General features: G+C 42.6%; 3 protein-coding genes across 4 annotated transcripts in view; 1 reads left to right on the top strand and 2 right to left on the bottom strand.

The window, feature by feature from the left end:
* Positions 1-1,720, bottom strand: sdhaf1 (succinate dehydrogenase complex assembly factor 1). The gene is made up of 2 exons (XM_041999535.1): positions 1,536-1,720; positions 1-768 (listed from the first exon to the last, which is right to left on the bottom strand). Exon 2 carries the CDS (start codon positions 535-537, stop codon positions 289-291), a length of 249 nt encoding a protein of 82 aa, XP_041855469.1. The 5' UTR covers positions 538-768; positions 1,536-1,720; the 3' UTR covers positions 1-288.
* A 35-nt stretch (positions 1,721-1,755) lies between these two features.
* Positions 1,756-9,319, top strand: nudt18 (nudix (nucleoside diphosphate linked moiety X)-type motif 18). Of its 2 annotated transcripts, none has more exons than XM_041999508.1 (7): positions 1,756-2,030; positions 3,025-3,245; positions 3,435-3,545; positions 4,215-4,317; positions 4,438-4,561; positions 4,808-4,932; positions 8,150-9,319. In XM_041999508.1, the coding sequence occupies exons 2-7, from the start codon at positions 3,075-3,077 to the stop codon at positions 8,530-8,532; spliced, it is 1,017 nt and encodes a 338-aa protein (XP_041855442.1). In that variant the 5' UTR covers positions 1,756-2,030; positions 3,025-3,074; the 3' UTR covers positions 8,533-9,319. The 2 variants fall into 2 exon arrangements, with proteins under 2 accessions (XP_041855442.1, XP_041855441.1); XM_041999507.1 differs by having other exon boundaries at positions 1,757-2,030; positions 3,011-3,245.
* Positions 9,320-9,822: 503 nt separating this feature from the next.
* LOC121649002 (protein FAM240B) overlaps positions 9,823-11,155 on the bottom strand; it is a 29,007-nt gene continuing 27,674 nt past the window's right edge. The window contains exon 3 of the mRNA XM_041999536.1: positions 9,823-10,027. Within this exon, the coding sequence (XP_041855470.1) occupies positions 9,916-10,027 (112 nt within the window). The 3' untranslated portion in view covers positions 9,823-9,915. The remainder of the gene's footprint in view (positions 10,028-11,155) is intronic.

Raw genomic sequence — 11,155 nt, 5'->3', positions numbered from 1 at the left:
TTCAATCTTTAAGAAACTTTATTCTCAACCAGTTTGATGATTTCATCCAACATTTGGTAACAAACTGGAGATCCTCTTGTAATTATATTTTCCAAAAGGAAACGTAAATCAGGTTTAATGTCCACATCAACAACAGCCAGTTTATTGTTTCATTGTTTGCTTAATTACAGCTTATTGCACTCTAATATAGCATCAACAACCTATACTCCATGTTTCCTTCACTCTGCTCAGCAGCTAGTGGTGTGCGAGTCTTGAGGTATTTGTGGAGTCATTGGGGGTCCTGTGGTTTCAGTCAGAGTCTTTGGTTTTGGAGAAGGAGCCGAGCTGCTTGGTATTGATGTCCTTCAGCTGCTCCAGCTGCCTCTGGGCTCGTCGATACAGATACTCAATGTGCATCACGTCCGCCTTCTTGATGCGAGAGTTTTCCCTGAACTCATCGCGGATTCGAGGTATGAAGCCCGGCTTGTCCCGACCGGCTCGCAGGAACTGCCGATACAGAGCTAGGACCTGCTTCTGCAGCTTGCTGTGCCGCGACATCACAGAGTCGACTTCAGAGCAGCAAACAGGGAGGAATCTGATCAGGGAGCAGCTCTGCGGGGTGCTACAAAGACATGCTGCCAGCAGGACCCAGCTCAGTCAGCTGCAGCGCTCAGGAGCTCAGTCAACTTCTTCTACTGTTCGTCACAGCTGCTGCAGACTCTGAACACACCACAACCCTCAGCTTTACTTGATTCTTCCTCTACAGCAGCAGATGTCTCTGATGTTTGACTGCAGGAGGAAGATAAACAGAGTTCAGGTGAAGCGATGAGAGGTAATGGATGCTTCGGACCCATGTTTCATTATGTGAACAAACAGATGAGCCTATTTATTCATTTCTAACTGAAAAATCTAACAAAATCTAGGGTAAAAAAAAACAAACAAAAAAAAAAAAACACATAAAACAATTCAAATGGCAAACAGCACCAACAAGAAAAAAGGCTAAACTATCCAGTAAAAGCAGCATAAAATAATTTCAGTATAAAGGTAACAGCAGCATTTTCGAGAAGCCGAAGTACAGAAGCAGCAGACCCCTTCAGGGCTGGATATGCGTCTGTTTTTGTTTCCAGTATTTAGAGCAAAGGGCTGAAAGCACACAACGAGAAACAATATAAACACAACTGCAAAGACAAAATGAAAAAAGATGGAAATATGTGACCAGAAAACTGAAGTTCATTTGATAAGACTCACCTGTTAAATGGAAACCAGCCCAGGTGATGACTTTCTGATGCTGCTTAACGGCTTTTTTTGTTCTTTTCTTTTTTTTAAACAACATAAATCAGCTGTAAAGTACAGTTGGTATCCACACCTCAAACTAATGCGGTTTATATCTAGACTTTCTACCAGCAGCAGATAGTTTCAGTAGCAGATGTGGTCCATTAACAAAGTACAAGACTAATCCAGCTTCTGCTAATATTCCAGTAATCCAGAAACAACACTGCAGATGTTCATTCAGACTTAAGGACAAATACGTAAACGACCAAACCAGATTAACCCACCTGTTTAGCAAAGTGACTCCACCGGATAAACTTTTAATTACCGCCGGTTTCAAGTTATTTGGCTAACAAAAACTAATATGATGGTGTAAACTGGTCGGTATTAGCTGTGTTAGCTCCTGTACGCTGCCTCTTTGTGACCTTACAGCGTTTCAATCCAACGTCACCGAACCACAAACAAAAAAAAACCTACAAAATACGTCACTTCCTAAGACATTTCACAATAAAATACAAACTCAGAACCTTAAATATCAAATAGGATCTGGGAGAGAAACAATAAACAAGTATTTACAAACTCTTCATAAACATTTTGCATTACTGTTGCGAATATACATGAAAACAGAGTATGTGAAGGTAATAATACAGGTAAAACCAGAGTTTTACGTCACACCGGAATCGGAAGTGTTACGACTTCCTGTTTCGCCTCCTGATGTTAAACGTCAAAACAAAACCGCAATGATCGGATCTATCTTTAACAGAAAGGGTCAATAATAACAGGTTAGTCTTTTTATTTGGGTGATCCTTTGTGAATATTGAACAGTTATTAATTTGGGTGGTTTAATGTAAACGGAAATATTTTACATTTGGCTTTGGTTAGCTAACGTATGTTAGCTTAACAGAAAAGTAGTTTTACTTTAATACGACACTCAGGAATGTGACATTGTGTTGTACTTCACTACTAAACATTTCCGAATCTAAGACAATTTAATTATTGTGGTAAATAAACACTCAATTAAAATAAAATAAAGATTTCGATTAAAATGAAACTGTGTTATTTTTCCAACAATTAAATGTACTTAATTATTCAACATTATGAGGTTGAAAGTGTTGGTCGGATAAGATATTAATTTAGAAAATACATTTAATACAGCTTCAAAGACTATCTAGATCCATGATCAGTTTGAGATGCTCTTAATATTTTTATTCTTCAATTATCGTTTGTCACCATTCATTCATTCCTTCATTCATACATTCATTCCTTCATTCATTCATTCATTCATTCCTTCATTCCTTCATTCCTTCATTCATTCATTCCTTCATTCATTCATTCATTCATTCATTCATTCATTCATTCCTTCATTCCTTCATTCATTCATTCATTCATTCCTTCATTCCTTCATTCATTCATTCCTTCATTCATTCCTTCATTCCTTCATTCCTTCATTCATTCATTCATTCATTGACACTTTTCTATCTGGTCAGTTGCTTTGTCATCTCTTGTTATTTTTAATTATCAAAAGATTATCCAATGGGAAAATATTCTCTTTTTAAATAGATGTTTTTGACTAAATGGCTTTAAAATGTTTTTGTTCACTTTCTGTATCATTAATTCAGTATCATAACATAATTATTTCCCCTGTTTCTAGTTGCTTAGAAACAACCAAACATGATAAAAAGCATTTCTCTGTTTCTATAACTGAAAAACTCCTGTAGATTTTAAACTGATTTCAGCTGTGGTCCTACTTTAAATGATGAAGCGCCGTCCTGTCAGAGCATCGCTGTGTGACGGCGGGCGGAGAGGTGAGTCTGTTTTCAGTGGAAATGGAGCTTACAGCAGAGGAGAGGCAGCAGGTGGAGGAGCAGGTGGAGCGGTTGCTCAGTGGCCAGGGGTCAGAAGTCACGAGGTGTGACATCGGTCTGGATCAGAGCAAGCCGGCGGCTCTGAGGAAGAACAACACCTACATTGTCTGCGCCATCATCTTCAATGACAAGGTGAGCTGACCGCAGAGCCAGACCATCAACACATCCATTGATTTATTGGTGGATTTTTAAGTGGAAACACCAAATATTTGTACTTTAACGTATGAAAAATCATCTCAGTTTGTCATTTTCATGTTTCTAAACCAGTGAAAGAAAAGCAAAAATCTTTGTTTTTTCTATATGTGTGTGTCTTTCCTTCAGGAGGAGGTGCTGATGGTGCAGGAGGCGAAGCCTGACTGTTATAAGCAGTGGTACCTTCCAGCAGGGAGGATGGAGGTGGGGGAGAGCCTGGAGGAGGCGCTGAAGAGGGAGGTGAGACACACACCTGCACCTGTCCAGATGTGTGCCCTTTAAAGCTGAATGTCAGCGAGGCGACTTCAGGTTCAGCTCTGGGTTTCAGCTGTTTCCAGGTTGTATCACCATAGCAACTCATGCTTATGACGCGATAACACACACTAACCCATAAGAACCCGATGTGACGTGTTTGTCACGTACAGTTTCTGAGACATTTTGCTTCATTTTATGGTATAAACTTTGCTCAAAATCTTGTTGAACACAGTCTGATACTTCTGTCCTCTAATAGACACCCAGAAGCAGAAAACCATGTTATAATATTTTTCAACTATCACATGGTAATAAATGGTAGATACCCCCCCAAAGAAAAAAGAAAAAATATATTTTTTTGGTTACATTTTCTTACAGGGCCAAATAAAGACCTCATATTTAAGAAATTTGAATTTTCTTACCATTTTTCATGGGTCGGACCTTAACAGGTTAAAACCCCACCTCCTGGCCAAAATCAAATGAAGAAGAATTTGATGTGTTCAGTGTCTCTTTTCTGTGTGTGTTCAAACTTCAGCGATTTAGTTGGATTTAAACAAATTTGTTGCAGTTTTTCTGTTAGTTTGGATCATTTGCAGAAGTCCTGCTTTGCTGTCCAGACCCGGTTACCTGAGTCCTCCTGGTTCTGTTGGTCTGCAGGTGAAGGAGGAGGCAGGGTTTGACTGTGAGCCAATCACCTTGTTGCTGATCCAGGAACAGGGACCGCAGTGGATCCGCTTTATCTTCTTGGCCAAGATCACAGGTCAGAGGTCACACACTTCAGTTACCCTGCAGACCTGCAGCACCTGAATGCATCATGAATGTTGTGTATGAGGCAGGCAGGTTGTTTCTGATGAGCAGACTTTAATGGAGCGTCTTTCAGGTGGGAGTTTAAAGAGTCCATCAGCAGCAGATCAGGAGTCTCTTCAGGCTGCCTGGTGGGACAGACAGTCCACCCTCCCCCTCAGAGGACGAGACATCCTCCGTCTTATCGACTGTGGACTCAAGTAGGATCAGAGACGTGTTTACTCTAAAAAGTCATTCAGGTTTTGGTGAAATTATGGGAAAATCTAGTCCTCAGATCATAGTCTGGACTTGCTGACCTATTGATAATCAGCTGATTATTAATTTGTTAAAGCCTCATCAAAATGTTCCGTTCGCTGTCAGAAAATTTGTATATCTTCTGCTTCAGTCCTGTTCACACAAACATCATCTCTGACTTTGCTCTGACTCTGCTGATGTGCTGCTTTCAGGTACCATCGGGATCCCTGGCACCCTGTCACTTTGCCTGTAGACTTGAGCTGCCGTCACGTGGTTCAGAGGCTCGTCTTGGCCTTCGTTGGAGCCGGGGAGCAGATCTGGATCCTGCTGATCAGAGGTAACAGACGTACAGCAGCCAGTCTCCATCAGCTGGACGGACAAGAGTCAGTCCATCTAATAAATATAAACGACTTTCAATAATTCTACATGTTTCTCAAATAAAAGAATCTGAATCTAAAAATGTGGATACAGTTATCAAAATATTAAACAATAATCTCAATAAAACAACTTAGAAGTGCTAAAAAGCTGAATTTTATTCTAATAAGTCATTATTTGGAAAAAGAAGATAAAATTGACTATACTGGCCTTTTTCTTTTGTTTGTTCTAGTTTCTTTGGCATGTTATAAAAAAATAAAGTAATGGAGCACAAATTATCTGAATTATTTTTGTCATGTTTTAAAGTATCTCATCTGAAATCTGTGACTAAAAAATCTCAATTTTAACTTGTAACTTTTTTATTTGACCTCATTTACTTGATTAACTCACTGAGTCAAAACTAAGTAGGGATGCATGTAGCGACTATCTTGTCCTATCCTTTATTAGTCGCTCTGGGTACGGGGGATCCTGGTTATAACGCGCTTCAATGAAACACTGTCCAGACGATAAGGTTTGTTCTGGTTAGCTCCCATTTATTGCACAAAGGATATAGTTACTAGCATTCCGAGATGGCGGTATACGACGGCAGGTGGAAGTGATAAAGATGAGTCTAATGAACTATGACGACCAACAGGTAAGATGTGTCCAGGCGCTAAGCTGGTTAGCATTCTCTGACTTCTTAACCTTTACTTTTCTGCTGACTATCAGCGTGGCTTTCAGCGTGGTCTCAGCATTCTCTGTCAGTGTTCTATCCTCCTAGCGTTCCTTAGCGTAGCGTAGCGGTAAAAAACCGAACGACCTCCTGTTACCCAAGCACCCCCCCACGCTCATATATGCCCTTCCCCTCCACCCCGCCACCAATAGCGGAGGGGAATTCAAGTCACCTGTGCCGTTCTTAATATAAACAAATACCACCACCGTGATGAGCCTGGACCAAATAAGGAAAGGAAATAATGGCTCCTACAATGCATGAAATTGGAATTTTACCCGATAACCGATACCTATACCCCTCGCCTCTCCCCCAAACCTAATTGCAGAGATTATCTAGTTTCCTCTGTTGTGGAATTAAAATACAGCATTATTCTGCAAACTCTTGGTCATGTTGGTCTGGAGCCAGATCTGTTCCAGATTGTTATTTTGTCTTTAGTTTCGGGCATCTTCCCAGAACTTCTCAAAACAGCTGTAATCAAGCCTCTGCTAAAAAGGGACAATCTAGACCCAAATGAGCAACTACAGGCCGATCTTAGATCTTCCTTTTAAGTAAGATCATGTTAAAAACAAATTTTTAACTAAAACAACTGCTACAATGTCTTCCAGTCAGGTTTTAGACAGCACCACAGCACCCAGATGTTCTGACCAAAGTCATTAATGACATATGTTTGAATACAGATGATGGAAAAATGTCAGTCTTAGTCTTACTGGACCTCCGTGCTGCATTTGATACAGTCGACCAAAATATATTACTCCCGACTGGAGAACTAGGTGGGCCTCTCTGGTGCTGAACTGGGTTAAATCTTATTTAGAGAATAGAAAGTCCTTTGTGTCAATAGGTAACTTTACATCTGAGCAGACAAGAATTACATGTGGAGTTCCCCAAGGTTCCATCCTGGGGCCTCTTCTGTTTAACATCTACATGCTTCCACTGGCACAGGTTATAAAGAAAAACAACATTAGTTACCATAGCTACGCAGATGACACACAGGTATATATTACAATGTCACCAGGAGACTGAGGCTGTTGGTAAAAGCATTGAGGAGATTAATGACTGGATGTGTCTAAACTTTCTTCAATTAAACAAAAACAAAACTGAGGTGATGGTTTTTGGACCCAAAGAGAAACGATTAAAGGGCACCAGAGAGCTTCAGTCTATACACCTAAAAAGACATCTGGATGCAGTGATGGACTCAGAACTAAAAACCACCAACCAGGTCAGACATCTGGGTGTAGTGATGGACTCAGACCTAAACTTTGAGAACCACATGAAGGGAACCACAAAGCCAGACCACTATCAGCTTAAGAACATATCAAGGGTAAAAGATGTGATGTCTCAGCAGGACCTGGAAAAACTAGTCCAGCTTCCATCTTTTGTCGGCTTGATTATTGTAACAGAGTTTTTACAGGTTCTACCTAAAACATCAGTCAGACACCTGCAGCTGATCCAGAACTCTGCTGCTCCAGTCCTCACTAAGACCAAGAAAGTGGACCACATCAGTCCAGTCTAGTTTAATGTAAATCCAGGTTAAAGACCCACCTGTTCTCTGCTGCATATCAAACTACAGGTGGCGTTTGAGGCGCAAATGGTCAGGTGGACGCTTGTAATACATATTCATCACGTCATTTCCATGATGGCTGAGGAGGGAAAAAGAGGGAAGAAGTGGAATTTTTCAGGGTGTGAGACAGAGATCCTGATGGACCACGTTGACAAACGTAAAAATGTTTAACTGGTGGACACGGCGTGGACATTAGTGGTGTCAGAAAGACAGAATAGTGGCAGCAGGTGGAGATGCTGTCATCACAGCGTCAGAAGGGAAGAAACACCAGAGGAGTCAGAGGGATGGATATCTCAGTCAGTAGAACATCCGTCTGTCATACAGAAGATCGAAGTCTGAATCCCAGAGTGGTGAGTCGCTTTAGAGAGATGCCTCTGCTAAATGAGTTTATTTAGTGTTAAATAATATTTCTTAATAGTTGTGGACAGTGCAGAGTATGTTGTTGGGAAATGCAGAGGTAAAAAAAAAGACTGAAAATGTCATATTCAATTATTGTGCAAAATAAGAAAAAGATTTCAACCTGCATTATGTGCAACATGTCAAACTGCATCATGACAGCAGTTTTAAACATCTGTGCATCCTGTCCTACTTCAAACAGACTTGCATTGTCTTCTCCCAGCACCTGTTATTTTACCGGTGAGGTATGAATGGCTGATATCCATTAATTAATTTTAAAGCCAATCTCAGCCGATACTGATGTTGTGCCGATTATATCGTGCATCTCCAAACTGAAATACCAGTTTTAACGCATTTACACCTGATGCAACATCTGAGTATCAGAACCCAAGATATGAGTTCTGGTGTAAAAGGGTTAAATTCTGCTCCCAGCTGGTTGGTGGAGACAGCGGAGCTGACAGTAGCACATCCCCGCTCTGCGTTTGAACTGACCCCCTCCATCCTGTCCTGCAGCCCCGGTGCCCCACATCCCCACAGCAGCAGCTCTGAGGACCCATGCCGTCACCTGGGGGGCCAACATGGTGGTGCAGGAAGCCCTGCCGTCCTCCTACTACAACTACGACGTCAACACGCTGGGCGTCTTCAGCCTGCAGCACAACGGGCGGCAGCATGGCAAGACGGACGGCGTGTGCTTCAACACGCTGGTGGTGCTGGTACCCGACCTCGTCCAGCGCGACGAGGACGGACTGAAGGTGGAGTGTCCGGTGCCTGGGCAGCCTCCACCTGTGGAGAACTCCAGATACGTCTGGCTGGAGGTGCAGAGACCAGCGCTGAGAGAGAAACTGCTGGAAATAAGCAGAAACACGTCCCTGCTGCCGATCCACAGCCTGTACTGACTAGTCGTTCCTCAGCAGGACTTTAATTGTTATTAAATCAGTTACTGTAAGGTTCAGCTTTATATTTAGCAGATGCTAGAGAATCAGACCCTGAGTTTCTTTTCCCCTCCATCTGATAAAATAAAACAGTTTATTCATGAGAGAAAAACTAAATTAAACTCCAACATTAACGAGGCAACACTAAACACAACATGCACGTTTCAATGAAATTAAATAAACAGAAGATTTTCTTGTATTTTTTAAATGAAATGTTAAACTGCAACCAGTACAAGTGGATTTCAATGTATCTGAGGACCGAGTCAGAACAAAGACCTCAGCTAATCCTCTAAATTCAGGTTTGTTAGTCCACGTTTGAAAATCTTTCTCTAAGGTAATGACACATGTCTCAGCATGGACTACAGGACAGTTTTATAATCTCTGGAACTAGACAGATAAATTCCATCAACACAAAAGTAATTTCCAGGTGCCCAGCAGTACAGGGTCCTGGTTGCTTCAGGCTAGACCTGCAGGAAGGTCAGTCCAGAACCCTCCTCTTCCTCATCCATACTGCTATACCCCTGATCAGACCCCTGATCCAACCCTGTACTATCAGAACCCTGATCCGACCCCTGATCCGACCCCGTACCATCAGAACCCTGATCCAACCCCTGATCCGACCCCCAATCCAACCCTGTACCATCAGAACCCTGATCCGCCCCCGTACTATCAGAACCCTGATCCGACCCCGTACCATCAGAACTCTGATCCGACCCCGTACAGTTAGAACCCTGATCCGACCCCCAATCCAACCCTGTACCATCAGAACCCTGATCCGCCCCCGTACTATCAGAACCCTGATCCGACCCCGTACCATCAGAACTCTGATCCGACCCCGTACAGTTAGAACCCTGATCCGACCCCCAATCCAACCCTGTACCATCAGAACCCTGATCCGACCCCTGATCCGACCCCGTACTATCAGAACCCTGATCCAACCCTGTACCATTGACACTTTAATAACATTCTGACTTCCAAGGGAGAAACATCTTCTTCAAACATCTTCAAACATCCTATCTTTGTTTTAAACCAGTCAGTGATTTTCTCACATTTGGAGACAAGCTGGAGAACCTCTGAACATCTTTCATCTTTCATGGATGCTGGTTTTGTACTAATCATCATCATCTGATGCAAAACCTCATTATTAGCTCTGAATTGTCCCTGTCTCAACTTTTTGTTTGTTTTTAACAGGCTGCTTGTATTTTCACAAATGTTGTGTTTGTGTCTCTTGATTTTCCAAAGAAAACAGAAAAGTTTGTGTTTAATGACATTGCAGTTTATTTATCTTTGAACAGCATTAAGAGAAAAGTCGTTCTGTGGTCTGAATCTTCATTCCTTCTGATTAGTTCATGTCTGATCAGCTGACTTCTCAACCTTTGCCTTCCTGACGAAGTTGTCGTTAAGGTTTTTCAGGTGTTTGGTTCTGCTCTCCAACTGGACCAGCCACTCCTGCCTCAACCTGAAAACACACACAGAGGAGAAAGATTCAGTTAATCTGTCCTGATTCTGACAGACCACAAAGAACAGGGAACTCCACAACTACTCATTTCACACCGTTATGTTTTTATTCTCTTAGAATGAAACATTTATATTTGCCTGCCTTGGCACCTGGATCCACTCACAGTTTAAAATGTCTCCATGTCTGGAATAATTTTGGCCACTGATGACCACCGTACATAACTACTGTGCTATACCCATCTTTATCACTAGATGTCAGTAATTCTCACACAAAGAACCTTTGAGCTGTGACATTAGAAAAACAAGAAGACTGAAGCAGCTCTTCCTCTCGGTGGTGCTCTTTCTCTCGGCGATGCTCTTTCTCTCGGCGATGCTCTTCCTCTCGGTGGTGCTCTTCCTCTCGGCGGTGCTCTTCCTCTCGGCGGTGCTCTTCCTCTCGGTGGTGCTCTTCCTCTCGGTGGTGCTCTTTCTCTCGGCGATGCTCTTCCTCTCGGTGGTGCTCTTCCTCTCGGCGGTGCTCTTCCTCTCGGCGGTGCTCTTCCTCTCGGTGGTGCTCTTCCTCTCGGTGATGCTCTTCCTCTCGGTGGTGCTCTTCCTCTCGGTGATGCTCTTCCTCTCGGTGGTGCTCTTCCTCTCGGTGATGCTCTTCCTCTGGTGGCAGCGATGATTTTTACAGAAACCCAAGCAGGCATCACTGATTAGTATAAAAACGGCCTGGAATGGGGGGAAACTGTTTTGCACCTGAATGAACTGAGAATCAAACCATTAACAGATTGAAGGTAAGAGGTTTAACTGTGGGTGACAACGGGCTGGTGTGGAGATCAGGTTGTCTCTCCAGCAAGAACTTGGATAACTGGGTGAATTTCTGCACAAAGTAAACTGAAAGAAGTGGACAGTAGATGAGTGAGTAAAGTTATATTATCAGGTGAGGCTCCTTCTGTCTATCCATCTGGAAAACTGGACTCACTCACAGTTCTACCCAGGAACACTGCCGGGATCAAGGAATGGCACCAAAACGTCTTCCAGTGATTCAGGACCAGTTTGGAGACAATCTGAGTATTTTCCAGCATGATGGAGCAGCCCCTCATAGCAAACTGGTTCAGGTCATCACGGTGAAATGCTGAATGAT

Source organism: Melanotaenia boesemani, chromosome 11 (genome assembly GCF_017639745.1).
Source record: "Melanotaenia boesemani isolate fMelBoe1 chromosome 11, fMelBoe1.pri, whole genome shotgun sequence".
Classification (NCBI taxonomy): Eukaryota; Metazoa; Chordata; class Actinopteri; order Atheriniformes; family Melanotaeniidae; genus Melanotaenia; species Melanotaenia boesemani.
The sequence above is the reverse complement of the archived record's forward strand: the minus strand, read 5'-3'. Positions and strand labels throughout refer to the sequence as shown.